Source organism: Benincasa hispida, chromosome 12 (genome assembly GCF_009727055.1).
Source record: "Benincasa hispida cultivar B227 chromosome 12, ASM972705v1, whole genome shotgun sequence".
Classification (NCBI taxonomy): Eukaryota; Viridiplantae; Streptophyta; class Magnoliopsida; order Cucurbitales; family Cucurbitaceae; genus Benincasa; species Benincasa hispida.
Genome location: NC_052360.1, coordinates 25691324 through 25717275, shown reverse-complemented (window position 1 = coordinate 25717275; position 25952 = coordinate 25691324). Strand labels below are relative to the sequence as shown.

The 25952-nt window shown below is 35.2% G+C and overlaps 1 protein-coding gene across 3 annotated transcripts; it reads left to right on the top strand.

Moving 5' to 3' along the window:
* The first annotated feature begins 2655 nt into the window (after positions 1–2655).
* LOC120092580 lies at positions 2656–10298 on the top strand. 3 transcript variants are annotated; one of them, XM_039050707.1, is made up of 12 exons: positions 2658–2826; positions 2916–3014; positions 3913–3997; positions 6742–6811; positions 7232–7292; positions 7387–7440; positions 8043–8199; positions 8283–8379; positions 8620–8729; positions 9405–9511; positions 9629–9763; positions 9862–10003. In XM_039050707.1, the coding sequence occupies exons 1-11, from the start codon at positions 2737–2739 to the stop codon at positions 9752–9754; spliced, it is 1056 nt and encodes a 351-aa protein (XP_038906635.1). In that variant the 5' UTR covers positions 2658–2736; the 3' UTR covers positions 9755–9763; positions 9862–10003. The 3 variants fall into 3 exon arrangements, with proteins under 3 accessions (XP_038906634.1, XP_038906635.1, XP_038906633.1); XM_039050705.1 differs by having other exon boundaries at positions 2660–2826; positions 9629–9739; positions 9862–10298; XM_039050706.1 differs by lacking the exon at positions 2916–3014 and having other exon boundaries at positions 2656–2826; positions 9629–9739; positions 9862–10298.
* Positions 10299–25952: the final 15654 nt, after the last annotated feature.

The window sequence follows — 25952 nt, the reverse complement described above, 5'->3', positions numbered from 1 at the left end:
TATCCAAACAATTAAGGATTTTCCAAACAATCGCTTAGGATTTTCCAAATGATCGTTTAGGATTATATAAATACAAACCCACATAGACATTGGTCTAGCATCTTTATTTCGTTCAACTGTTGGCTTATCAAATGATGCTAGACAGTAAAGGTATCACCCATTTGATGGACCATGGTAGTCAAGTTCACTAAATCTTTTCGAACTTCTTTAATTTCCTCCCTAAGAACTTTGTAGGATTTGGAATGACGATGTTTTTACTATTTATGTTGCATATTTAACGATTCATCGTGTACCCTTTTACCCTTCTCATGGTTAGTCTGAACCGACCTGCGTGATTTGGGCTTTATGGCACGATGCTTGGTTACATGTTGCTCTTGCTCACTAACATGGGGTTCATCAGATGGAGGGTGTTCTTCCTCCCCAACATGCCAGTCGAATCCATGTGCCCCCCAAATGACTCATGGGTATCGAGAGAGTGATCATGCCCTTTAACATCCTAAATCCTTCTTCCTTCAACATCATAGATCACATCAAGTCCTTCCAGTCGGTCCTCTCTGTACTTTATCTCCTCTGTGCTTGGTACAAGTCTCGTTAAAACAATAGCGGTACATAAGCAAATGAGTAAGTCATAATGCATGAAACTATGATAGATGCCAAGAATTACTAAGCGATCAGTTACTTACTTTTAGACTGAAAAATATTCTTACTCAACGATTTATAAGATGAAGCACGAAAATAAGTCCATCTAAGAATTCTAGGAATTGTAGCTTTGCTGACTTTAGTGGCCATGAACTTACTTGATATGGATAAAATTTCATAAGCCCAAACGTATAATATGGGAGCTTTGTTACACATACATAACACACAAACTCAATGTGGATTAAAGTGGAGCGGAAACGAAAGTATATATCTGAAATGCAAGTGCAAATCCTTTTATATAGTAATAGGAGGCATAATGGGCATTTTCTGCTTTTTTTTGTCTTATGTGCCTTCTTCTTCTTGTGCATGATAGTCTTCATGCTATTTAATGTACGTTTAAAAGAGATGGATGCCCAGTGTCTAAAGACTTCAGGGTCATTGACAACCCCAAATGTCTTCACATCAAATTGGGTTTTCTTATCTTTTTCAATCATCATCGTTTCGATGAATAATGCCAATGCAACCTTGACGACATCTTCGTCGTTTGTAAAAGTGAACTTCTCGAATGCAGTCTTCAGGTCCTTGCAAGAACTATCCTTATCATTTGGGTCCTTCAGTCCAAGAATAAGTTATTGGAGTCTCTCACCACTTGTTTCTCTTTCTACTATTTCCTTGGTCGGACATAACCCAGTTATTAAATTAAAATCGTCTCGGGAGAATGTTACCTTCTTCCCCCAGTATGTTGAATGATATAACGTTTGGTTTCCCATTTGTTACCTCCCTCAGCATAAAATTATGGAAAAGATGTCCATTAAATATAAGATCTACGTCCAACAGTGGACCAAAGCCCGTTGTCCTATACATTCTCATCTGCTCTTCTGTTAACTTATTCTTAATAACCAACACAGTTTTGTGGACTTGGCAAGAAACTGTTGCAGGGAAATATTTCTCAAAAGGGACAACCATCTTAGCAACCTGTAACAAACGTATACATTACCGTAATAAGTAAACGATTGTCTAAAACAACTAAACGATCGCATAATAAAGAAGTAAACAATCGTGTAATAGAAAAATAAACGATTGCATAACAAATAACTAAATGATTGCGTAACAAATAACTAAATGATCACATAACAAATATCTAAACGATCGCGTAATAAGTAACTAAACGATTGCATTACAAATACGTAAACGATCACTTAACAAAAAACTAAACAATCACATTACAAAGAACTAAACGATCGTGTAAAAAAAACTAAATGATCGCACATATTTATCTAAACGATCGATTAAGAACGAATACATGATCATTTAACAAAAGTTGAGAGATCGTTTAACAAAAGGTAGGCGCGAACCCTTTGCGAACCCTAAACGACCGATGAGAACCTTAAATGAATATCAATATGCATTTAAGGAGAAGAGTCATATACCTTTCAGAGATTGACGATGGTGGAAAATGTATACAAATGATCGACAAGAAGCTAACCAAACGCTCAGATGAAGATGGGAGACGATGAGAGAAAACAAGAGAAACTTGAAAGAAAAATCGCACAGTGAGAGATGTAAGCAAAAAGTGGGGTGAATGGTCCTTCATAAAGCATTCGTAAAGGAGGTTTGAAGAATTTTTTAAATTCGGAGTAAAATTGGTATTTTACATGGGTAAAATGTTAGTTATAGATAAGTTTTTAGGAAGAGATCATTCATAGAAAATTTTTTGAGATTTGAATTATTTTGTGAAATTTTCCCGTACAATCCCAGTTCATCAAGATGAGACAAACTATTTCATTGAATTACAAATATGACATTACTTGAGAAGGATGAAAATTTTTGGAGGTTATTTTTTACCATTTTTCGAAAAGAAAATTTCGATGACATTGCTTTTTAGGATAAAATCGTAACTGGACGGTTCTAAAAGTCAAAAGACATATGGGTTCATTTATCCAAAACCATAAAGGGCCGTTCTTTACAAGAAGGATTAAATCGTAACTACACGGTTCTAAAGTCAAAAGACAAATGGGTTCATTTATCCAAAACCATATAGGGCCATTTTTTACAATAACGCCTGGAAGAGAGTGGCGAGTGGAAGAAGGAGAAGCGATGGCGGATACGTGGGCCAGAGCTGCCGTCGATGCCATTCACTTGAGTCCTACTCAGGCCGTTCTCTACCTTTCCGGCGGCGCTTCTCAGGTCTCCTTATAAATTCTTTATTTCACACACTTCTGCTTTGATTTCCGTTCATCGCCCTTTTCTTACTTGCATTTGATGTGAACAATTAGGCCATAGGATGGTTGCTTTCAGTTCCTGGAGCTTCCGGCACAGTCCTCGAAGCCCTTGTGCCTTACTCCAGGCATTCCATGATCCAGTTACTCGGCAAGGTTAAACATTGTCCCTAGAGAATTCTTTATTTACACTTAAATTTTCGTAGTTTTCCGATTAATGGAAAATTTTCATTGACTGGAACCAAATCTCAGATTACCAGCGAAAACTGGTGGCTAAAATTAGTCATAACGGTAGTCTTGTTCAGTAGTTAATGTAGATTTGACTAATTGTGGTTATAGCGGAGGACAAACTGAATGAAATCGACTACAAAAGATAATTACAATTATGCATTCTCACTCTTCCCGAAAATTTAGAGTGAACTTTAACTCAATGTCTCTGGATATTTAAGCTGCACCGGAGTTCAGGACAACAGTGGAATTTGATTCTTATGGATGAAGTATCCAATATAAGGGTGGTCCTGGTGCTTATAATAGGGTTAAGACTTTCTGTTCCATTTTTGAGGATTTTTAGGAGTTGAGAAATTTTTATAAGTTTGTTTAAGAAAAAGAAAATATAACGTAGAAGCAACTAGAGTTGCCAATTCAATGGCTTAATGCTTGCCAGAGATTGTTGATCGTCCTATGACTGTACTCGGAACATGTTGTGGTTGTCAATAGAAGGGGAAAAAAAATGATAGCTCTCTACCAAAACATCCTTACAAATTGCATATATATAAAGGGAGTAACGGTTCTACTAAAACCTAAAGCCTCTTTCCAAATTGTAGATCACATGCATATCTACAAAGTGTACCAAACGTCCTTGCCTAAAGTTTTTGTAAGTTGAAACAATCACCCAGGAAGAGCTTTGAAATTGGAAAGCTTCGTACTTTGAAGCAGACTTTCAAGCTATTCTTGTCTAGGATACCTACAGCTGCCAAAATCTTAATGGAAGAATCCCCATGAACAGTGTCAAATTTAGCTAATGAATGCTGATACTATTATTTCTTTGCTGCAGGTCCCCTCTCAATTCTGCAGCCGAAGAACTGTGGAAGAATTGGCTTTGCTGGCTTATAATCGTGCTCTGAAGCTATCTAGGCCAGGTTTGAGACTGTTATTGTGAAATTTATCTCTATGGTATCTTGGTAGAGTTAAAATAATAAATGACACCTCCTATAGAAATTATGGAATTTCATTTCAACATGATGAAAACATGGTCCAATTTCATATCAATTGCTTTCAAAGGCTATTTATCTTATACACCTTTATCTTTTTTTTAGCTTGGTACACCAAAACTCCATCACAATTACTGTACTCTTCTCTCTCTCTCTCAATAAAGAAATTACCGTATACTATTCAACAATACATTGGGCATAGGACATAATTGTTATTTAATTGCCCGACACTTGTTTGAATGACATGATCTGGAATTTGACTTGTTTACTTGTTTCTACTATTTATCTTGAGCATTTTGATTGTATAAGCTTGGGAAAAAACACAAGGTATCCTTTCTTATAACTAAAAGCACTTGGGCATAGGACATAAAACGTTTTAACTGATTGTAATTTCTCTCTCATTGAATTTTAGTTTCTTTCTATTTATCTTGTGTATGTCAATACACATGTTAGACGAGAATTTTCTTGGAAAAAAGGGTTTCCTTTCCTCATTTTGACTTTATGAGTAACATCTAATTTTTCCCAATGAGAGACCTTTTTTATTTGAAAAGTAGAAGCTTGTATAAAAGGATTAGGGTGATGAGTAATCCCCAATGGAAGAGGTATAGAAGGAACACCCACATTCTACATTGATCTACAAAGTGGTGTAATTACAAGTTCTTACATACAACACTCTAAGTAGCAATTCCGTATTTTTTCCTCATCTTTACCATTTCTCTTCCCTTAAAGATCGTCTTGTGTCTGATTTCTTGGTTTGCTCTAGGATCTCTTGTTCATTTTCTTTTGGGTTTAGTCGTTCTCTACTCAATAGGAAAGCGGTTGATGTGGCCTTTCTTTTTTTCTTTGCTCAAGGGCTATTCTTTTAGGCATGGGTGAAGGGATTTAAGGGTATGGAGGCCCAATTCTTTGGAAGGATTCTTGTGCAAGTCTTTTGTTCGTTGTTTGTTTGACTCATCTCCCATAGGTGATTCGGTCTTTTCAACACTTTGGAGGATTAAGATCCCGATGAAAATGAAGTTTTTACCTGACAAGTTTTGCATGATTGCACTTACATGATGGATCGTCTTGTAAGGAAGTTGCCTTCGGTTGTTGGGCCACTTTGTTGTATTCTCTGTTGCAAGGTGGAGGAAAACTTGGATCATATTCTATAGTGTTGTGAGTTTGCAAAAGTAGTGTGGGATAATCTCTTTCAAATGTTTGGGTTCTCGCATGCTCATCATAGGGTTACTAGTGATATGATCAAGGAGTTCCTCCTCCATCTATCTTTTTGGGAGAAGGGGCATTTTTTTATGGATGGATGGGGTGTGTGTTGTTCTTTGGGTCTTGTGGGGGGAATGGAGTAACAGGATGTTTTAGGGGTTAGAGAGAGACTCTTTTGATGCTTGGTCCCTTGTTAGATATCATGTTTCTCTTTGGGCTTCAGTTTCAGAGAGGTTCTATTTTGTAAAGTTGGAGTCTCTTCCTTTAGAGTGATACCTCCTTCTCTTGTGAGCTTGGTTTTTTGTATGCCCTTATATTCTTTCATTTTTATCCCAATGAAAGTCATAGCAAATTGCAAAAACCACCACTGAAGTATGGTTGTGGTAACAATTGTACCCCTAAACTTTCAATTTTAAAAATTAAACCCTCAAACTTTTAAAAGTGTAAAAATTATACCCCTAAACTTTCAAGTGTTAGAATTAAACCCTCATGCTATGATAAATCCTAGAATCAAACCCTAAAACTCTCATAAATGTGAAAGTTAAACCCATTTTACTCACTATTTATTCTCTCTCTCAACTCCCATCCATGGCAAGGCCATTCCCCTCCCCCTTCAATCACCCACTTTTATCTTTAGAAAAATTTTCATCAGTTCCATCCATGAGATTCTACCAAAATGGATCAGCATTTTAAGGCCAAATTAGACATTACCAAATGTAGGATTTCCAAAATTTGCTTCTCTTTTTTTTAATCGATAACATCAATCACCTGAAACCAGAAATACAGCCGGTGTAAAAAACTGTTGAAATTGATCGAACTCAAAGAGGAATTTGATTATGTAACAAAAATCTGTGGAATTTTTCGTTAATCTCCATCCTCTGCAATTGATTATATAACAAAAATCGAAGACAAAATACTGACTTTAGAGCAGCAGATAAAAATTGTGGAGTTGTATGTGAAAACGTAGGAAAGTGGGTGATTGAAAAGGGAATGACCATGAGATGACAGGTAGAAGGTAGAGAAAGAATAAATATAAGAGAAATTTGAGTAAAAAGAAAGTTGGTACAATTTTTACCATTTTAAAAGTTTGAGGGTTTAATTTTTAAAATTGAAAGTTTAGGGGTATAATTGCTACCACCACCATACTTTAGAGGCGGTTTTTGTAATTTGCCCAAAGGACCTGAGTTTCAAAATGAAAATTGGGGCACGTGTAATGGAGTAAAAGTTGCTATGAGTTAAATGGATATTACACAAAATTATTTGTTGAATTGAATTCTTTTATTGTGTTTTAGGTCCTAGTATGTATTACCTTAACAAGGAAATGTTTGAAGTCTGAATTTTCGTCATTTAGGGTCTAATGTGTAAATGAATGACTGTAAAGGAGTAACATGTATTTTATGCTAAATATTTGTAACAGAATTCTGTCACCGTGTTTCAATGAACTTGCATTTATCTAGTGATCTGCTTGTCAGGTTATCCTGTTCTTGGTGTCGGTTTTACTGGTTCTTTGGCTACCACTCATCCAAAAATTGGTGATCACAGGTAATTTGTCAAAGTTTATACTGAACTGGATGCTTTCATGCTATATGTAGCTAGAATACCATTAGGATAGAAGTTAGGAAACTCATACTAACAATCTCCTCTTACAATCATCTGTTTTATTCTCCAAATCAGTTAAGCATTGGTTTTCATAAGATATCAGCCATGCAATCCTATTTTTGGTATTTATAGAACTGGTCTAGCACAAAAACTAATTATAGTGGAAATAGGTAATTGGTTTGCAGTTTGAGTAGGCATAGATGATAAGTGAAGCACTTGTATGTAGTTTGACGCGCAATAGCATACCATACCTGCTTGTAGATTTGTTTCCCCTATTTCAATATATGTGATTTTTATAAAGATCATATCAACTTAAAGTTTGTGTTCACTAGCCCTCACCTCTCTCTCTTGTATTATGTGTAGGATGCATATGTCAACAAGATCGTCTAACCGACATTGGGTTTCCACAATCACACTATCGAAGGTAATTTTCTGAGTAGGAAGACAATCTAATTCAATATCCTTGACTTTTATGTCAATCATCTGATCCTTTGTTAGTTTTTACTTGATTATTTTAGGGTTTACGTACTCGGGAGCAAGAGGAGATACTCTCTGGTCATCTTTTGATCAAGGTATGTTAGAAGGATCCAAAATTAATTAGGCATCTCAACAGTTTATATACTAGTCTATTATCGTAGCTGAAGTATATTTTTCATAAGAACATTTAACTGTAAATCGATGAAGTGAGAGTAAAGATGATGTAAAATTGAGTTGGGAGATATAGCTAGAAGGCTAGATAGTGACCTGGCAGTTTAGGAAACAATGAGAGGGAATCAAAATTTGAAGGGGATAGGAGGTAGGAGGAGATAGACCTCAAATATAAATTTAGGTTGATTATTAATATCATTAAACATTCCATCTGGCAGGCTGTAATTGATGGCCAAATGTAAAATCATAACAGGAAATTCTAATAAATTGGTCCAATAAGGGAATACCCTACTCAGTGGGTGCTTTGAAGCGACTCTAATTCAAAATTACTGTAAATTCCCGATTGATGCTATGCTGCATCAGATATACTTCATCCAATTTCTCATATAAATTTCATGGATGGCGTATTTATGCCAACGTGGAAATTGTTGTTTTTATGCTTTTTATTTTTCTGAAATTTGACGTTTAGTTTGGTTTCTTGCTGCTATCATTAACATCTTAGACAGCCTTTATTTTCTGGTCTTAGGCAATTGCAGACGCTTGTAAAGTTCCTGGAACCTTTGTTTCAGACTTGACTGAATCTGATTTATTAGAAGATTCTGAAACGCTATTCACCGAGGATGAAGAACTAGAGCAACTTATAAAGGGGGAAGTTTGCTTTAAGGTCTATCCATTTTTAAGTGGTATAAATTCTATTGATTAGAATTGGTGTTATACATGGTGGCGACTAAACTTTTAAGTTTCTCATATCAATGATTTTTTGCAGAGACCTTTACATCAGATGCCGAAAGAAAGATAATACTTTCTGGTTCTTTTAATCCGTTACATGATGGTCATGTCAAGCTTTTAGAGGTTGCAACCAGGTTGGTAGAGTTGTCTTATATTTTTTTAATTTACGATAACTCACTCTCGAGTCTTGACGAACATCCAGCATCTCTAGGAATCTTCATTAACCACATGAAATCTACCAGATATTGAAGTAGAGAATGAAGAGAATAGGGGCGGCATAATGGCCTTATAGTCTCTCAACTCTCTTCCATATCTCTACTCAATAATTTCTCTCCCTAGTTCATCAATGTCTGAACTTTCTTATTTTTGTACAGCATTTGTGGTGATGGGTATCCTTGTTTTGAAATATCGGCTGTGAATGCTGATAAACCACCCCTGTCGGTTTCACAGATCAAAGATCGTATTGAGCAATTTAAAAAAGTTGGTGAGTCTTGTTTCTTAAATGTTTCTTACTCTGTATGCTATATTTAGGTTAAATTATAAAAATTCTCTTTTAACTTCAGTGCGAGTTTCAAAGATGCCCCCCAATTAAAATGATGAATGGAAATTGATGTAGTTGTGAGGTATAAAAATTGAAAGACATACATGACATTATTTGCCACTCAATTTTAGCTATATAAAAGATTAATATCAAAGTTAGTAATCATTTAAACTCAAAATATATCATTGGTATCATATATTTTGTTCAATATCATTTAGAAATCAATTTTTGTACATTAGCTTGTACCCTATGTAAATGATGTCACATACACTTCCCAATTTTTACACACTGGCAATCAGGTCAATTTTCATATCATTTCAATAGAAAAGTACTTCGAGCATTTTTTTTTAAAATAGTCTCAAAGTTCACAAGAGTTAAATTATAGTCTAGGACTCTAAAGGTATAATTGAAACCTATCTCAAAGTTAAAAGGATATTTTGCATAGACCCTATTTTGCCTTGTTACAATTGAACTAGATCTGTTACTTCTTATTCTTCTTTTTTCTTCTTTCTTCTTTTTCTCCCTTCTATTTGTTTATTATTATTATTATTATTTGCAAAAGTAAGAGGGCATTGATTGAGGAGATTATTTATCTTTCAATTTTAATCTGATTGGCAGGAAAGTCCGTAATCATTTCTAATCAGCCTTACTTTTACAAGAAAGCCGAACTTTTTCCTGGTAGTGCTTTTGTAATTGGTGCTGACACTGCAGTAAGATTGATAGATGTAAGTCTTGACTAGTGGAACTATTCTCATTCAACTATTATCTGATTTAAAATTTCTAGCAGCTAGCAAATTTGATCCAATACAACATTTCTTACATGGTTTTCCATTGATTTGCAGCCCAAATACTATGATGGGGATTATAAGAAGATGCTAGAAATTTTGCTCCGAATCAAAAGCACAGGGTCTACATTCCTTGTCGGTGGTCGAAACGTAAACGGCATTTTCAAAGTTCGTAAAGCTTAAGCGATTTATGTAAAGTTTGTATACCTCTTGTTTCCTCTGCCTTCACAATGGAAAATTTATCTTGCTGCTTTTTCTTCTTCACCATTATTTTTAATGGTGTCATTCAGGTTCTTGAAGATATTGACATTCCACAAGAGCTAAAAGACATGTTTATCTCAATACCTGCAGACAAATTTCGTATGGATATTTCTTCCACCCAAATAAGAAAACAACTAGGAATTTAAACTTCTAGGTGATCTATTCTTGCTGCCAGATCTTGGAAGTGACGGGCAATGCTGCATTTTGATTAGGTAAGATCGATTAATGTTCAATATAAAATAAAATAAAAATCCTTTTAATTTTATAGGATGTACAGGTCGCTAAATTATATTTTTACATTATTGATGATATAATGGCGTTTGTAGGGGGTAAATATTAGTTCATCTTTTGCACTTTAAGGATTTGAAAATTGCTTGTCTTGGGACTATCAGCATACCCAAAATACTATTTGCTGTGGTGATTGTTAAAGTGACTAATGAATGGTTTAAATTTATTTTGATGTTTATTTTATTTTATTACCGAAGTCTGAAGTGTCCTATTTTTGGTGCATCATTTGAAAAGTGGTGGATTTAATCTTTAAATTCTTTGAACTCCGTTTGATAACTATTTAGTTTTTTGTTTTTATTTTTTAAAATTACTATAGACAATATTTGTACCTTCAAATTTCTTCCTTTGTTGATTACTTTTTACCATTGGTTTAAAAAACCAAGCCAAATTTTGAAAACCAAAAGAAGTGGTTTTTAAAAAGTTCGTCTTGGTTTTTGGAAGTTGGCTAAGAAAATTCAACCATGATACTTAAAAAAAGATGTAAATTATTGTAAGAATTGGAGAGAAGACAAGTTTAATTTTCAAAATCCAAAAATAAAAAGATGGAATGGTTATTAAATGGGATTAAAATGTTTTTAGTTTGTTCTGAAATTTTTAACCCGTGTGTAGCTTTCTTTTATTTCCACCTCGACATGCATTTGTTCATCAAATCAACAAACAAAATGTGTGTTTTTGATGATTAAAATGCCTTTTCATCTGAAGTTTAGAGATAAAATAAAATATTTGAAAATTTTGGAGGTAAAATAGAATAAGATTGTAAAATTAGGAACCAAGATTTGATTTTTAAGTCTTAGTGAATTTGATTTGAGAAAGCATCAGCTTCATTAAATATGGCATTAAATCAACAGTCTTCTATGCTTTTTCATCCATAGTTTTGATAAACGCCCCCATTTGGATCTTCCAATAAGGATAATTCACTCGCAATAGAAAAACCTTATAAAATAGACATTTTAACGCGCAAAATTAAATCAACAAAAATCCCAAAATCATTAAAAAAAAATAGTGCAAAATGGAATAGAATTTTAATTTCAAATTCAAATTCGAACATGATATAATTAAATATAAATAATAAATAATAAACAAAGCTTTGCTGTGCCAAAAATGTCTAACTAAAATTCCTTTCACTTTTGTTTAGATCCATAAATTTTAGAAATTGGCGTATAGGTCCATGGCCTATTAAATACAAGATTATAATTCTTTCTCTATTTTTTCTGTTTGTTATTGTTATTATAATTATTATTACTATTATTATTGTTATTGTTTAGTCTCTCTCGTTGCCTGATATATTGGTTAGTAAGAACTAAGAAGCCATTGTTTTATTTTCCCGGGTCAAACTAAATGTTAATACAAAGGGTAATCGTAATGGGTAGTACTTTTAAGAATAATAATCAAGCATATAACATTTTTAAATAATGCAAACTTATTACTAATAGATGTTTACTAGTGATATGGTTTATCATCGATAGACTAAGAGAACTGGATTTAAATTTTATTACATATGCAAATTTTTTTATATTATATTATACTTATTAATACTTTGTGTCTGATTGTTATATTTACAACTGTCTCTATACAAAAGTCTCGTAATAATCATGTGTCATCGATTTGAAATATCTTTGATATTTTAGAGTGGGAATTGTTTACAACCCCAAAAGGTGTTCCCAAATTTGCCCTTTTGAGTACTACCATACTATGGAATTGGAGGGTGATGGATGAGCTTATCAGCTTATCATGTTGTTGATTGATTGGTGCTTCAAAAGCCAGATTGTGGGAAACCACTAGAAAATTACAAATTTAAGCCATCAGATCTGCATTGGCCTACCTCTTTGATTCTCCAAACTATAATTCATGTATTTGTCATAATTATTACAAGAATCTTATTTATTTATTTACCTTGTATTTTTTTTTCGACTGATTTCGTGAGTATTATTTTTGAAAAAATTATCTTGTTTAGTCTCTATATTTTCAACCATTGGTGGCTCTAAGATTTTAAACTGCATTTGTTTTAGTCCTTTAATTTTTAAGATAGGCTTAAAAGATTTTTGAGTATTTTTTTAGTAATTATTTTAAATAGTAAAACTATTGAAATTATTTTTAAATATAACAAAACTTCATTGTCTGTCAGTGATAGACCACGATAGACATCTGTCGATGTCTAATAGATGTCTATCAGTCTATCGTTGATAGATAGTGACATTTTGTTATATTTGTAAATTAATTTGTTCATTTTTCTTTATTTAAAAACAGTTTTTTTTTTTTTTTTTTTGTTATTCTAAGTATTAACTTGACATTTTTAAATTGAAATAATAATTTAAAAAGAAAAGAGAAAGAACAGTCACGTATATAAAGTTAGAAGTTTAGCCCATGAACTTTTAGATTTGTCTAGACATAATTTAACTTTAAAAAAATATCTATTAGGTTAATAAATTGTATATTTTGGTGTCTAATAGATTTTTAAAATATCGATTTTGCATCTAATAGGTCTAACCTTTTTCAAAATGTTAAAAATTAAATGGCATGTTATTAATGAAATTACAATGTATGTATTTCAAAACAAAATTGAAAAATCAAAGTTTACATAAATATTTTTTATATTATAAAATAGTTAATTTTATAATGTTTTAATATTTTGTTGATGTATTATATATAAAATTAGATCTATTAGATATTATTAAGATTAAAAATTGAAAATACAGGAACTTATTAGTCACAAATTTCAAAACTCCAGATAGAAAAGTTCTCGTACTCTAACCACTTAGCCAGAGTCGGGTTATTAAAAATATATCAAATAATTCTCAATATTTTTTATATTTAATTAAAAAAATCATAAACATATATAAAACGTATTAATCGAGGGGCATGTACCCATTGACCCTTAATAAATTCGATCTGAAAAAAAAAAGGTGAAAAGAGGAGAGAGAAAATGATAACGTCTTTTAATTTAAAATATCATATCAACATTTAAAATAATTATAAAAAAAATATTCATGAAACTTTTAAAGTTATTTTTAAAAATTTAGAGACTAAAAGAATAATATTAACAAAATAAATTTTCATTAATTTTTTTTACCGCGTTGGATATTTTTTACCATGTATTTAAATTAAAGGTTTAATTATAAGAAATTAAAGATTGACATTCTACTCAAAATTAACTAGAGCAACAAATTATCTAAATTTCAAGAAATAAAATATTGTGGTTCCAACCATAAGAATATCTAAATATAGCTAGAAAATATTTTCCTATATCATTGAATATTGCCAAAATTGTCAATTTTTGATTTATATTATTTATTCTCCATATCATTCTAACAAATATTTGACTTGGGTATTCAAAAAAATCGATAACAACCGGGATTTAAATAAATGAAAATTTTATGGGTTAGGTTGATTTGTGGGTTCACCTAAAATAATTAAAACCAATCTGAATCAACCCAAATTTATTATGAACTTTAAAATATATTTCTTTAATTTATGATACTAGTGTGTATATATATATATATTAGTTTTATTTAATTTCGTTATTTTTATGAATAATTTATTCTCCAACAACTCTTTAGAATAGTTTTTTAATAGATTGAAAATAAACTTTTAATTATTTAAATTGAAATTGAGTTACTAAATCTTAATTCAATAAATGGAAATAATTAAATCAAAATTTTACGTATTAATATTTTACTTCTTTTTAGAACAAAAATTTAAATAAATTATCTAAATAATCCGAACCAACCCAACCCAAAATTTTTCATTGTTAGATTGGGTTTGGTTCATTTTTTTAATAAATGTTATTTGGGTTGAAGAAATTTACGATCCAAATAATTTGGTTGGATCTAAAAAGTATTTCAACCCAATCGTAATGTGAATATCTTAAGGTTGTGGTTTATAGGTTTTTTTTTTTCTTTTTCTTTTTTGTAGGATCCTATCACAATATATTTTAGAGATTTTCAAATAAAGTTTAGTGGGTCCGTAGGCTTTATTTCTTATGCAATGGTCACTCTTACTTTATTATTGTCTTTTTCTATATAAGTGCAGAGGAAAGACAGTCCTTAAATTGTTTGATATTTTTATTTGATCATTGTTGAATCTGATTCTTATTTAATAAGACATTGTATTGTATGGTATGTCAATAATGATATAATTTACATCTTCTTGGAATGCGGCAGCTATCATGAAATTGCTATGGTTATTGCTGGTGCAGTCTGGGTCCTTGTGGGTTACTTGGATGGAGGCGTATGTGCTTCATGAAGGAACTCTTATACAAAGAGAACCAGTAAGTGGAAGCAATATCGTTTCAAACCTCATTGTGAAAAAACATACACATTTACAATCAAATAGTAATGGTGATGCATAAACTTGAAATTATAGCATGCTTCATAAAAATAACACTAAGGATCAAGTGAACTTTCCCTTGAAGAACTTTTCTTCTCGTTCCCTCGATCTAATCGCATCAACGTTCAACAGCACGAACGTCACACCTCAGCAATCTCCTCGAACATACAAATAACACTCAAAACTCGAACAGTAAGCAGACACCACCACGAGGCTACCTTGGTATTCTCGGTGTGAGAATCTAGGAGTTGTGGGTTCTGTATGGATTTGGTAGAGGGAATGAGGAATTGAAAGATCGTGTAGACGATCAAGTAAGTGGGAGAAGTCTAGAGTATATCGTATAGACTAAGTGCTCGATCGTTTAGCAAACAAGTGCATATCGTATAGCAGACTTGATGCATGATCGTTTATGCTCTCAAGCTATCGTATAGCTTTTTCCTTTTGTGCGCTCGATTATCAATCGCTTAACAATTGCATTAGTGATCGCATCATGCAAAAATTAAAACAATTTTCATTTTGTCCATCAATTCCCATAATTGATCACAACTTCTCACTAAGTTGGTTTTTAGGAGAAAAAACGAAACCAATCATCCCATAATTGATTTGATTACAAATAAATAATATATTCATAACTTATAGTTTTAATATCACATCTTATGCAATATATAAACCATAGTTATTTTTCTCCTTTTTGGCATTTATTAATAATTCCTCCAATTAATGTATCTAATACATTAAATCAATTATATCACATATAATTGAAGCAATTTAATTGTATCACATATAATCAACTTTTCTCTGGTTAATTTAAACACTTCAAACAAACCTAAAAAATGATTCTCAACATGAATCCATTGAGATACCAAGGGGATCTTGTGGACTTGTAGCTCGAAGCTCCAACGGTACGTGAATAACTGACTAAACTCTTTAATCACAATATCCACCATCCGTTAATTGTTGGGGCACTCCACTAAAGACCAACAGCTTCACTATTCGCACTACAAATATATTTATGTGCCCATTGGATATGACCAATCAACAGTACGATGACCCTTTACAAATAGCTCGTAAGTACACTCGGATCAATTTACCATTTTTTCCCTGTAATTACATCTAACTCCTTAAGTACCACTAATTCCTCTAATGAACAATACATCATAGTCCTACTATGAGTAAACCCTTCTCGGGCCAAGAGAAGGTGTGTTGCCACATTGTTTAAGCCTCAGAATCAGCCCTTAAGGGAGCAATTTATCTACTTACCCCTGAATCGGGGAATGAGTGAATTTCGTCTTGTGTAGCTGAGTTCCCAGCTCCTCAATCAGACGATCTGGCCACTCACACCCATGTAAATCAAAGGACCGTCCTCATAGGTAGGAGTTACCAACTCACTCAGGATTTAGGTCATGTTACCTTTGGTCATCCTAGTGAAATGAAAGTCTCTGTCATGAACGGTGTTATATAACGAGACTAAGCATTTCGTGGTCCGGTCTTATACAAACTCTTTTGTATAGAGCATCCCGCTCATATGTCTAATACATTAATGGTCAGGATCAGACAATTTGTAGCACTTTACTGAAGGAACTCTTAAACAAGAGTATCCATGAGCGGAAGCAGATCTTTCCGATTTCATTGTGACAGAATTACTACACATACATTATAACAAACAGATATGCATTGTAATACTAATTACTAGCATGCTTTAACAAATAAATACTAGAGACCGAGGAAACATACCAGTTGAAGACTTTTTTCAATCGAACTCGGTCCAACGGAAGCGAACTCATCACGCTTCTTATCGTCCAGTAAGCAATCGCCTAACAACACCACGGGTCGTCTACAAGCAACGCACGAACAAACAGCAATCAGGGATAACACCACCACTCGAAGCCCTCAGTATTCTCAAAGTGAGAATCCAAAGGGTGGACTTTGATGGAGTTGGTAGAGAGAAGTAGACGGTCGTGTAGAACGAACAAGCAAGTGGGAGATAGTAGAAGACTATGATATAGTCGGGTGTGCTTAATCGTTTAGATCAAGGTACACGATCGTGTAGGTTTAGCTAAGCGATCGTCTATCAAATGGTAAGTGATCGTTTAGTTCTGTTCGACACGCTAAGCAAATCATGTAAATAAACATAAGCGATCGTTTAGAAATCGCGGGCGATCGTTTAGTATGCGGGTGTGTGATCGTTTAGAAAGGCAGGCGCTATCGCGTAGGCTTTCAACGTTAAGCGATCGTCTACTTTCACATCGCTGGAGCGATTTTTTCGGATCTCTCTCGTGTATCCTCCAAAAATGAAAACTATTTTCACTTTATTCTTCAGTTACAAGAACTGAATTCGAAATTCCCACGTTCACACGAATCCGGAGAAATACTTCGGCCAATTATCTCATAACCGCCTAATTAATTAAATAATGAATATAATCATAATTATATTATTAACCTATAATTTAATATCATATATCAACTATAGTGTTCTTTTCTTACTTGATATAATCATATTTATATCTAGTTTCCTCCAAAATAATGTATCTCATACATTTAGTTAATCCATAATCATATATAATTAACAGTCAATTATATTCATATATTAATCGAACTCCCTCTTATCAATTTGAACATTTCAAACTGACCCAAAAATTGATTCTCAACTTTATCCAAGCTACAAGGGGACCTTATGAATCTATAGCTCGAAGCTCCAACTGTACGTGAATAGCTGACTAAACTTTTTATCCACGAGATCCACGAGATCCACCATCCGTTAATTGTCAGGCATTCCACTAAAGACCAACAGCTTAACTCTTCTTACCACAGATATATTTCTCTGTCCAATATAACCAATCATGAGTATGATGACCCTTCACAGATCTTGTAAGTACAGCTAGGCTAATTTACTGTTTTGCTCCTTTAGTTACATCTCACTCCTTAAGTACCACTGATCCCTCTAATGAACAATACAACATAGTCCAACTATGTGTGACACCTCTCGGGCTAAGAAGAAGGTGTGTGGCACCACATCATTCAAGCCTTAGAATCAGCCCTTAAAGGAGCTATCTATCTACTTGTCCCTATTTCGGAGAATGAGTGAATTCCATCTTGTTTAGTTGAGTTCCCAGCTCCCAAATCAGACGAATCTCCAAAGTGGTAGGTTTGAGTCAGCGACTGGCCACTCGCACCCATGCAAATCAAAGAACCACCCTCAATGGCAGGAGTTCCCAACTCACTCAGGATTGAGGTCATGTTACCTATGGTCTCCTAGTGAAGTGAAGTCTCTGTCATGAATGGTGTTATATAACGAGACGTTAACACTTTATGGTCAGGTCTTATACAAACTCTTTGTATAGGACGTCCCCGCTCGCATGTCCCCTACATGAATGATCAGAATCAGACCATCTGTGACAAGTCACAACACTTCTAACTATTCCACAAAGCAGGTTGCATCCGTAGTGTTACCAGGATAAGGTTTCCTTTCTATATCCATATACTATAGACCATTTTGGTTATCACTTAAAACACGATCCACTTGTATGTCACCACATACATGCTTAAGTTACATAAAGATAACTAGGGATTATAGTTTATTGGTTTGTGGTAAAGCAAATAAAACATTCAACTGAGCAAATCAAGATGTGAAATAAAATATCATATATTATACATCACAAGCGTTCGTATAAATTGTTTACAAATTACAGGACACGAGACTTTTGGGCATCAACCCCAACAATTACAACACTTGTAACATCTACAAAGCGGCCAAACTCGTAGCGTTTGAATGATCTCTTATATCAGAATACCTATGAGCAAAAGCGTATCTTTCTAATTTCATTGTGACTGAATTTCCACACATACATTCTAACATACAGATATGCATTGAAAACACTAATTAGTAGCATGCTTTCAAAGATAAATTACAAGAGGTCGAGAACTGATCACTTGAAGACTTTCTTCACAAATTTTGATCTCACCGTGAATGAACTTCTTACGCTCTTTCTCGTCCAACAAGCAATCACCCAACAACACCATAGTCGTCTACACGAACACAAGGCAATAGGGACGACACCACCACTCGAAGCCCTCAGTATTCTCGGAGTGAGAATCCAAAGGGTGAACTTTGATGGAATTGGTAGAGGAGAAGAGGAAAAGCAATCGTGTACAACGAACAAGCAAGTGGGAGAAAATGGAGACTATTGTATAGTCGGATGCTTGGTCGTTTAGGTCGGGGTACACGATCATGTAGTAAACGCTAAGCGATCGTCTATCAAAAGGTAAGCGATCGTTTAGTTATGCTCGGCACGCTAAGCGATCGTCTAGTCAAGGTAAGCAATCGTTTAAGAAATCGTAAGTGATCGTTTAAGAAATCCCGGGCGACCATTTAGAAAAGCGGGTGTGCGATCGTTTAGTTAGGCGAGCGCTATCGTATAGGTTCTCAACACTAAACGGTACAAGGCTTTCACACCGTGAGCGAATTTTCGTGTCTCTTGCGTATATCTTGCAAAATGAAAACTATTTTCATTTTATTCTTCAGTTACTAGAACTGAATTCAACTTCCCACTTTCGCATGAATTCAGAGAAACTTCAGCCAATTATCTCATAATCGCCCAATTAACAAATTAATAAATATAATCATATTATATTCATAACCTATAGTTTAATATCATATATCAACTATAGTGTTTTCTCCACTACTTGATATAAATCATATTTATATCAAATTTCCTCCAAAATAATGTATCTCATACATTTAGTCAATCATATCATATATAATTAACTAGTTCAATTATATTATATATAATCGAACTCCCTCTTGTCAATTTGAACATTTCAAACTACCTAAAAATTGATTCTCAACTTGTATCCAAGCTACCAAGGGGACCTTATGGACCTATGGTTCGAAGCTCCAACGGTATGTGAATAGCTAACTAAACTCTTTAGCCACAAGATCCACCATCCGTAAAGATCGACAGTTGAACTCTTCTTACCACAAATATATTTCTGTGTCCATCGGGTATAACCAATCATGAGTACGATAACCCTTCACAGATGCTCGTAAGTAAAGCTAGGCCAATTTATTGGTTTTCCCTTGTAATTAAATCTCACTCCTTACCTACCACTAATCCCTCTAATGAACAATACAACATAGTTTAACTATGTGTAAACACCTCTCGGGCTATGACAAAGTGTGTGGCGCCACATCGTTCAAACCCTGGAATCAGCCCTTAAGAGAGTTATCTATCTACTTACCCCTGCTTCGAGGAAGGGGTGAATTTCAACTTGTGTAGCTGAGTCTTCAGCTCCCAAATCAGGCGAATCCCCAAAGTGGTTGATTTGAGTCGACGGCCTAGCCAATTGCATCCATGCAAATCAAAGGACCGCCCTCAATGGCAGGAGTTCCCAACTCACTTAGGATTGAGGTCATGTTACCTATCGTCATCCTAGTGAAGTGAAGTCTCTGTCATGAACGGTGTTATATAACAAGACGTTAACACTTCGTGGTCAGGTCTTATACAAACTCTTTGTATAGAACGCCCCCGCTCACATGTCCCCTACACGAATGATCAGGATCAGACTATCTGTGACAAATCACAACACTTGTAACTATTCCACAAAGTGAGCCGCATCCGTAGCGTTACCAGGATAAGGTTTCCCTCCTATATCCATATACTACAGATCATTTTGCTTATCACTTAAGACATGATCCACTTATTCCACATACATGCTTAAGTTACATAAAGATAACCAGGGATTTTAGTTTATTGGTTTGTAGTAAAGCAAATAAAACATTCAGATGAGCAAAATAGAGAAGTGAAGTAAATATCATATATTATACATACAAGTGTTCGTACAAACTGTTTAAAAACTACAGGACACGAGACTTTAGGGCATCAATGATAACTTGTAGAAATACAAGTTATTTATGCCACCTTATCTAGATAATACGGCCAAAAGTTAGTAATTATGCACCAATTGTATGAAAATTAGCTAGTATTGCAATAATTGTAAATGTTTGCGATTACACCCACTAACACCAAAAAGATGGAAGACAAGCCGAACTTTACTCTGTTTTGCAGGAGACCAAGTCACCGCTTGCGCTCAAGGCTTACAAGAGACTAATCAATGTATCTCTGTCACATTGCGCCCGTCAATCAACAATGAAGAGACGATTATAGCAATGACGGCGCAATGCGACAGTCGATCCAAGAGTTGTGCTTCAATCGCATGCGGTAATAAAAACAAACACTGCATGCGAACCTATGATCGAAAGATGCAGCTGAGCAACACAAGAGTGGGGGATTGAGACACGTATACAACTAACGGTTGTGCAGAATTGATAGTCTGATTGCATAACAGAAGGAATAATATCCCTCCATCTTCGGAATTACCATAACCATGAGTGGGGACCACAAGGCCGGAGTCAAAGATCTGCACCTATAAATACCCCATTGATTTCAGAGAAAAGGGATGCTACTTGATACGGGGCTAAGTGCTGCTAGATTGTAGAGAAAAGGCTAAGTTGAGTACTTAAGAGAAGAAATTCGGGAAGAAGACGAGATAAGGCCGAAAGGTGAATCTCGGATCCAACCTGCCAAACTCCTGATCGGAAGCTCTGTGCAAAGATTCCTGCTACCGGTAGAGCAAGCTTAAGAGGGAAGCTCTTCCTACCATCAAATCCATCCTATCCGGTAAGCAGATCTTCATTAAATCTGTGCCAAGACATTGGCACTTGTTTGTATCTGTTCTATCTTTCTTTCATGTGTATTTCATGTTTTCTTTATCTCTTCATTCACACACCATGTATCAAACACTTAGTAGAAATATTAAATGTTTCGATAAATTCCATTTACCATTCTCTGTCTATTTTCGTTCACCCACCAATCATTTTCTCCATGATGTCTCTTAACCCCCTTATGAGCAATATGAATCACTAAGAACTTAATCTGTATTAAAGATATAAAATACGTTTAGCTAAAGCATGCTAGACGGCATCTTCATCTGTGAGAGCAGAAGTGAAGGTGTCATTCTGATCTATCGAGAGAAGGTCAAAAGAATGCGTTAACTAAAACGAGTAGTACTTCCAGACATGGAAGCAACCTTGCGTTCATTACGTTAGTCTTTGTTTCACCACAGACATGTGAGAGCGCGGCCAATCACTAAGAGGTGTATGCCAAGAGAAGAGCGGAGCAGTATTTGTACCTTCAATCCAATTAAGAACTTGCGTTGTTTGTATTATTTGTCTTTCTCTTTCTATTCTGTTCATAAGACTTGTTGTCGCATCCCATTTCTTTGCATAACTTTCACAGCCAGCCTTAATCCCAACATCTTGTACATGAAGTCTGTATCTTGTATCATCTAGCTTAGGTTTACTGTATTTTTATGTTTTTAACGCATCTTTACTGCTTTCCTTTATTTTATTGCAATTTAATACTTATACAAACTCATTTTTAAAGATTGAAAACCTGGTCGCATATATCATGAACGTACCGCAATAACCTAAACCAGTCCCCGTGTTCGACCTCAGATCACACCGAGAAACTTGCGGTGGAATTACACTTGGTTCTATCATAAGGAAACTTGTGACAACGCATGGCATACTACATGAACATCCATAATTAACGCATAACTAGAAGTAGTATCGCATCATTGTGAGCAATTTATATCATCAATCCAAACCCGTTACAATCAACTCCAACAATCTCCCACTTGTCCTAAAGCGAAGTGAGGTGTACAAAAACTAGTACAAAACAATAAACTAGGGCATAAAAGTCTAGTACAAGAAAATCTTCCACTTGTCTTAGTCCAGCCGTGGGTAGTCCTATAGACCCAAGCTCTAAAAGTGACCCTCAAACACTGTAGCCGTGAGAGCCTTCGTAAATGAGTCAGTAACATTGTGCTCCGAAGTGATCTTCGTGACGGTCACGTCCCCTCGATGCACTATCTCGTGGATCGGTGATACTTCTGTTTTATGTGTTTGTCGCGCCTGTGACTCCTAGGCTTCTTGGAGTTCGCCACAGCACCACTATTGTCACAATAGAGGGTGATTGGCCTAGACATATTTGGAACAACTTCCAGTTCTATCCAGAACTTTCTGAGCCAGGCGGCCTCCTTAGCAACTTCCCAAGCCGCTACGTACTCTGCCTCTATAGTGGAGTCAGCGATGCACCCCTGCTTAGTGCTTCGCCACACTACAGCTCCTCCATTAAGAGTAAAGACTGGCCCTGAAATGGACTTGCGAGAGTCCCTATCAGTCTGAAAGTCAAAATCCGTGTATCCAATAAGGATCAAATCTCGAGATCCATACACGAGCATGTAGTCCTGTCTCTTATACACATCTAGATGTGTATAAGAGACAGGACTGACACCTACTGACTATGCCTTCAGCTTAGTAGATGTCTGGTCTAGTACAGAGCATCGCATACATCAAACTGCCAACGACAGATGCATATGGGACTCGTCTCATTTCCTCAACCTCTTGAGGCTGTCTCTTATACACATCTAGATGTGTATAAGAGACAGCATCAAACTGCCAACGACAGATGCATATGGGACTCGTCTCATTTCCTCAACCTCTTGAGGTGTCTTAGGACACATGTCCTTAGATAAAGTGACTCCATGCCTGAATGGTAGTAGGCCCCTCTTGGAGTCTTGTATCAAGTACTTGAGCAACATCTTGTCAATGTACGATGCTTGAGACAGTGCTAGAACTTTGTTCTTACGATCCCGAAAAACTTGTATACCCAGAACAAACTGAGCCTCTCCCAAATCTTTCATTTGGAATTAGGTCGCTAGCCAGTTCTTAACTGCAGTCAGTAGACCTACATCATTCCCAATGAGTAGTATATCACATACATACAACACTAAGAAAACAACGGAACCGTTGATGATTTTCTTGTAGACACAAAGTTCATCAACGTTCTGGTTAAAGCCATACGACTTGATCACAGTATCAAACCGTATGTTCCAAGATCTAGACGCCTGTTTCAGCCCATAAATGGATTGATTCAGTTTGTAAACTTTTTGCTCTTGACCTTGGGCAATGAATTCCTTAAGTTAAACCATGTAAATGGTCTCCTCAAGATTGCCATTCAGAAAGGCCATTTTGACGTCCCTCTGTCAGATCTCATAATTATAATAAGTTGTAATGGACAGAAGGATGCAGATTGATTTTAACATGGCAACAAGTGAAAAAGTCTCCTCATAGTCGACTCCCTCTACCTGGGTATAGCCCTTTGCCATAAGTCGAACCTTGAAGGTTTGCACCTTCCCATCAGTTTGCACTTGTAGATCCATTTACAACCTATAGGTCTTACCCCATCAGACTGATCTACAAGATCTCATACTAAGTTGAAGTACATCGACTTCATCTCGAGATCTATGGCCTTGACCCATTCATCCCGGTCTATATCCTTCATTGCCTTCTGATAAGACAACGGATCCTCAACTTCGCCATCTGCTACCATAGCAAGGATTTCCATGAAACCCAGATAGCGAATGGAAGGGTTCGCAACCCTCCTACTGCATCGAGGTTCCCTCAACTCTTGAGGTGGAACCGACCTACTAGATGAACTATCATCAACAACTCTTGCTGATGAAGCAGCTTTTTCAACAACTCTTGTTGAAGTTTCAGTAGTTTCATTGGAAAGCTCACGCAACACGACTTTACTACGTGGATTGTGCTCCCTTATATGATCCTCCTCCAGGAAAGTAGCGTTTGTGGAAACAAACACCCTATTTTCTAACGGATCATAAAAGTAACCCCCTTGTGTACCTTTGGGGTAGCCTACAAAGAGCCTACCTAGAGGTTTATTAACCTAGACAATCCGGCTACTGATTATGATGTCGCACTTCCTGCTCCCACTTACTATGAACATTCCCTCTATCCACCTTGATATGGACCTACCCAAACACATCCTTTAGGGGGACACTCCCAGGGTGCCACGAGGCTGAGGATAGATCTCACGGTGTGGACTATATGGGAGAAACATGAAAGGTGTAAATGAAGCATCATCTGCCCCAAGTACCTCCCACTGAATGTTCTACATAGGGGTTCATTAACCTAGACAATTCGGCTACTGATTTTAGTCTAAGTCATCTTTTTAAGTCTGCTCATAAACAACTTTTGTCTATGAAATAAACAAGTTCAAGTAGTCACATTTAAACACTTTAATGGACTATCCTTAACTTGCATGCATACATCAAATCTATCTAATTCATCTTTCCAGGTAGGTTCCAGGTAGAGGTGTTATGTTTCCGTCAACTTAAATGCCCCAGTCTAGACAGAACCCACCTTAGACAAAAGATCCTTATAGATAGATTTGCTACACTTTAACCTTTTATTAGTCAATTTAATCCTATTAAACTGATTAAAAAAATTAGAGCCTAAAGGTTACTAATCATATTAGAACCGTGATATTAGGTCTATGTCATCCAAGTTTTAAACGGTTTAAAATCATGAATTAAACCTAAGTAAGCATGCATGTTTTCCTTATTGCTTTTAGTTCTAATTTCTCTTTAACCTTTAAAAAGAAACAACTAAAACACATTGCACATAACAAGGTATTTATAACGCTTATAAAGTAACCTATGTGTCATACTTCATGCAATGTCCGGTCATTACTATACATAACTTTTATAGACAAGTAATAACCAAGTAAACATGCTTTCCATACACCCTTATACTATAACAATTATAATATAAAGATGATGCATGTCAATGCTTTTATGCATGCATAAATATAATTCTTATATTATATGATGCATGAGCATGCTCTTACGTAATTTAAATCATGCTTCTCTAAATTATAACATTTATAATAAAGAGATGATGTATGACCAATGCATAATCTAAGGTGGGATTTTTCTATATGTGCATACCATATGAAATATTAAAAAAACATACATCTCATGCATTAAACCAAAAATTAATGGAGAGGGATGAACCTACACAAAATCGGAATGAGAAATTCAATCTATTACATTTTTTTCATCGAGTAAACCGGTTCACAGGCGAACCAGGTCTTGAACTGTCGGGCGAAGCTCCATCGTTTAGTAAACGCCTCCAAATAAACGATCGCCTAGTGCACACTAGACGATAGCGCGAAAAGCTAAACAATCGCTTAGAGGACAACAAGGTTGCGAAGCCTGATCGTCTAGACGATCACTTAATATGTAAAAAAGGTAAATGATTTACCATGCAATTACTCCACGATCATATAATCAGTAACTAAACGATGAGGCTTGCTGAGCTATACGATTTTCTAATGCGCGCATCCATTAAATGACACTCGAGCATCTGATACTCAGTGATTGCCTACCTCATCGTCTACACGACCTGACAAATTCTTGATCGTCTTCTTTCGCAAAGAACAGCAACCCTTGCTCCAAACTTCTTCACGAACGACTCAAAACTCAAACTAACATTGAAATTACAGACTTAATAGCAATTAATTAAGCCCAAAAACGCAGGGGCCTTTATAATTAACTGAAAATATAAAAGAATTAATCAAACTGAGGT

What these genes read in the sequence shown, in the direction of transcription:
- LOC120092580 (XM_039050705.1), top strand. Translation starts at nt 2,737, where the DNA reads ATGGCGGATACGTGGGCCAGAGCTGCCGTCGATGCCATTCACTTGAGT. An exon ending in TGATCCAGTTACTCGGCAAG is followed by an intron (nt 3,015 to 3,912) that starts GTTAAACATTGT and finishes TCTTTGCTGCAG; the next exon opens with GTCCCCTCTCAATTCTGCAG. An exon ending in CTGGTCATCTTTTGATCAAG is followed by an intron (nt 7,441 to 8,042) that starts GTATGTTAGAAG and finishes TTCTGGTCTTAG; the next exon opens with GCAATTGCAGACGCTTGTAA.